This window comes from Myotis davidii, unplaced genomic scaffold (assembly GCF_000327345.1).
Source record: "Myotis davidii unplaced genomic scaffold, ASM32734v1 scaffold68, whole genome shotgun sequence".
In the NCBI taxonomy this organism is placed as follows: domain Eukaryota; kingdom Metazoa; phylum Chordata; class Mammalia; order Chiroptera; family Vespertilionidae; genus Myotis; species Myotis davidii.
Genome location: NW_006300376.1, coordinates 3,855,459 through 3,859,949, shown reverse-complemented (window position 1 = coordinate 3,859,949; position 4,491 = coordinate 3,855,459). Strand labels below are relative to the sequence as shown.

General features: G+C 40.1%; 1 protein-coding gene across 1 annotated transcript in view; it reads right to left on the bottom strand.

Annotated features, from left to right (window-relative positions):
- BVES (blood vessel epicardial substance) overlaps positions 1-4,491 on the bottom strand; it is a 31,961-nt gene that overhangs the window by 20,997 nt on the left and 6,473 nt on the right. Inside the window, 2 exon segments of the mRNA XM_006777217.2 lie at positions 3,566-3,674; positions 4,374-4,491. The exon segment at positions 4,374-4,491 is cut by the window's right edge and continues 26 nt beyond it. Coding sequence (XP_006777280.1) covers positions 3,566-3,674; positions 4,374-4,491 — 227 coding nt within the window.

Below are 4,491 nucleotides of genomic sequence, written 5' to 3'. Positions count from 1 at the left end.
GTAATCGAACCCGGGGCCCTTCAGTCCCCAGGCCACCGCTCTATCCAGTGAGCCAAAGCGGCTAGGGCGGCTCTGTTATTCTTGGATTTATCTTTACAGTTTTACTGCTTTTTGGAGATATTTCTCAAATCTATTTTGGCTCAAAAACATCTCTTCCTTCAATTCATCCACTGAACTATTTTTCCTAAGAAAAAAATTCATGTCCCAGCCTCAGAACATGGTTTTCCTCCTCTCCCTCCTTGAATTTTTTTCATGAGATTAGCTATGATCTTAGCTGTCTTCTTTCACCGCTAGTACCTGTATGTCAGAGAGAGAGAGAGATAGAGAGAGAGAGAGAGAGAGAGAGAGAGAGATTGTACTTTTAAACATTTAATGTGCATTTATATCTATCATATAAATGGATCCTCAAAACTGCCTTTAAGATAAAACAGGTTACATTCTCCCCTATTTTTCAGATGCCAAGTGAGAAGCAGCAAAAAATGTATTCATGAACACATGTTAACTAGTGGTGGAGTGAACACTTCCGACTTTCAGCCCAGGCATATTTTCCCACCAGGCCAACCCTACCCAGCATGTCCAATATTCTTTCCCCCCCACCACCCAATATTCTTCAAGATAGCCAAATGGAAAGTAATCAAGTGGCCATAAGGTAGGCTCACAGTCCACTGAAAGTCCCTCAGACAAAGACCAGCTAAGCACATGTCATAAAGTTGATATTCTAGTGGAGGAAGCCAATAAGTAAAGATGTATGACAAAAAAATATAATATTTATAGGATGAGACGTATAAGGTCAAGCCAGTCCTTGGGAGTTCCCAGAAACAGCAGGGGATTGGTAAGTAAACGCAAGGTGACTGTATAATACACGATACCAACTATTAGAGAAAGGTGAGCACCAGGTGCTCACAGCGGCACAGCCAGGCACCGAAGTGCTGAAGAAAGGGTTTGGTGAGTTGAGATGCCCTCATTTTACAAAGATGTCATCCATGACTTTGGAAAATACAATGCATGTACAGTGGGACAAGGAGTTAAACAAGGAGTTGGAAATCATCCCGGAGCAGCAATTGTATCTAGGTGATAGATAAGGCATTTAACTTCTTTCCAACCATTTTAATAACCTCATTTCCATGGAGGCAATGATACTTATATGATACTATAATTTGCTTGGCAAATCCATTTCTTATTGATGGTTAAAAAACACTTTAAACATGTTTAAATTATTATTAAATTTAAACTTAAAAATAGTATTCGAATAATAAGCTACCACTGCAGTAAGTAGGAGTGACTTACAAGTCCATAAGAGCAGGTATTAAGTCAGAAGTGGCTGGTTAATGATTTCCTGTCACAACAGTCAAGTGAAACATACTTTAATGAGGGATGGGATTTTTATAAATCAATATTGAAATATTTAAAGCTTCTGTAAAAGAAGTCACTTCTTGAGGCACTAAGGCAGCCGTGGGCAAACTACGGCCCGTGGGCCAGATCCGGCCCGTTTGAAATGAATAAAACTATTGAAAAAAAAGACCGTACCCTTTTATGTAATGATGTTTACTTTGAATTTATATTAGTTCACACAAACATTCCATCCATGCTTTTGTTCCGGCCCTCTGGTCCAGTTTAAGAACCCATTGTGGCTCTCGAGTCAAAAAGTTTGCCCACCCCTGCACTAAGGTATCCTCAGCAGAGCCATACTTGAGTTCTTGTGAAGAATTTTACTATAGAAATAAAAGCAAACATGGCAAAGGAAGACACGGAGTCATTTCTTTCAGGTAGAGTTCAACTAAAGCATTTACAGCCAGGTTTGGTGTGATTACCTCAAGGTCCTGGATAAGCCCCCTCAACCTTAGATTCCAAGCCACTCTACATCTCATACAATGAGAAGACTATACACAAGAACAAGGTTGTCCGAGGGAGTTGCCGAATGGGCTAGAACCGGAAACAGCAGTTTCACAGGAACTTTGGTCTGGAGCAGCCGCAAGTTCGGAATCTGTTTCTCAGCTCTACCACTGTGTCTGTCATCACAGTTACCCCCTGTCCCTGAACAACATTTGCCGTGCAATCTCAAGGGATAGTCAAGTCCTCTTGCCTTTCCTTCTTCCTTTCACCCTATTGTATAATTCATTAGCATCACTGTCAAAGAACAAACCGAAACAAACATGTAAAGGAAGTAGCTCCTTGTTAGAATACTTGTAACTAACTGTTCAGAGTTAGAGAAAAGTCAGATTAGCTGGTGAAGAGTACGGAGTGGAACAGTTACCACTGACAATTTCAAGCGTCCTCTGCCATGGGCACAATTAGTAAGATGCTGGCCATGGGAACATGAGACATTTTTCATTTGGGAACTTGCTTCATGAAGAGGTGATGTACTCCTACACAGATGTGCAACAGCTATTTTTACTCTTGAGGAACTGCCAATGGGAACATTTTGTACACAATCTCTCCAGAGGGCTCACTCTGATAGAGTCTGAACCAACTGTCCAGGATACAGGTTGGATGATGCTGGAGTAATTGCTATCCATTAATCAGTTAAGAAATTCTACCCCAGACTCTATGCAGAGAATAGCCGACTGGTGTTTGGAAAGGCTGAATCCATACCTCTATTTGGGTCATGTTCTGGGATCTTCACAGCCAATCATCAGGAACATTTGTCAACTACCCAATTCCAGACCCCAAAGAAGAAAGAGAACTGTAACTACTAGTAGGAATTCTTTTTTTGTCAATTATAAATACAATAATTTGAAGTTCAGTAGAAGTGGTAATGCAGGTTATATCCCAGGCCTCGCAGGGGCCATTTGCGTCTAGAAACGAAGGAGGTTCAGTTTCCAGCCTCTCTCCAAATCCCACTCTCTTCAGGATCCTGTGAGACTGTAAAAGCACTTGCTACTATACACTACAAGAGAAATGGATGCACCAGATAAAAGTCGGGCTTTGGAAAAAATTGTAAGGAGGTCAGAGGAAAGGAGAAGAGGAAAGAAGTGGCCCTGTTCTAGTTGTAAAGGTGGAGACTGACGATAACAACAGGAACATAAATCTCAGTGCACAGCTGACTCTCGCAAACACAAGATGAGAGCGTGAATTGGAGGAGCATGGATATATAGCACTTGCTTTCTTCTGTAGCTTAAGCTCAACTGCTTGGGAACAGCATTGCAACCAGTTAGCGAACATGTCCACGACCTTCTAGTAAGTGTACATCACTTTAACAAGTTGTCCTGTTACTCAAGCCAGTTACTCGGGCAGGGTGGGAGCAGGACATGGCTGAAACCATGCAAAAAACCTAAACTGTACATCTATAATATCCTTTGGACTTTAATGAGACATGAACTAGTTTCAGTCTTCTTGAAAATCATGCTGGGTTTTAAAAAATCCTCATCACAAGAGAAGAAATGTAATTATGTGTGGTGATGAATGTTAACTAGACTTGTTGGGGTGTTGTTTTGCAATATATACAAAGATTGAACCATTATGCTGTACACCTGAAACTAATATGTTACATGTCAACTATACCTCAATTTAAAATAAATTGATAAAGTAAATAAGTATCCTCAAAAAACCCCATGCCAAAACATACCTGGAATTTTTCACCTTTGTGCATCTGAGTTGATCTAAATTCAGGAGAATCTATAAAGGCACAGGGGTAAATGTTATGCAGAAAATGTCCTCGATAGGAGACCTTCATTCTGATAACAGAAATTAATGTTAATAAATGCATAATATCTCACAAAATAACATGACAATCCTTAAAATCTCCATAATCTTATGGGTTTTGAGTTTATACTAAGGTTTTAAAGACTCCACAGATGACTGACATAATTAAAAGTACTTCCCAAAGACAAGTATTTATTTCAAAATAAATTTCACCAACAATAAGAAAAAGAAGACAGGTTCTAGCATTGACCCACACATGTGCCTTCCAATGGCTACCATCGCTCTTATACCTACAGTGACCATACTCAAACTCAGGAATTTTCGAGAGAGAAAGGGTGGTGTTAGCTATTATTCCAGAACAATATACACTAGGCTCTTCCTAGAAGGCTGAGATTCCTAGAAGTTATATTTGTGATAAAAAATAATCACCTCTGAAACATGCACAAGCTTCTTGAACTTTAATGCCTAATTTAAACCTACTTCCATTTTGATTCATTAACTTTAAATAAAAGCTAAAAAAAGATGAACAACGTTCACAACTGAAAGTCCTGACACCAGCAAGGTTGAGAGCAGCCAATTCCAGGTAACTAACATGTCACTCGGCAGTGTTCCAAAATGCAGTCATGAAATGCAAGTTCCCCACCAACAAAGTCTGCCACCGCTTCCTCCATTATCTGACAATATCCCCTTCCATTCACTCACGACCGAGGGGCCATGCGAAGATCACTTACCTTCCCTTCAGGAGAATACTCAGACGGTCATCGACTGAGGTTTTATCCTCTGCAGCATAAGTCTGGCCCTTTGTCAAGGTTTGAATCATACAAAACTGTCCAGTTAATCTTCTGAATA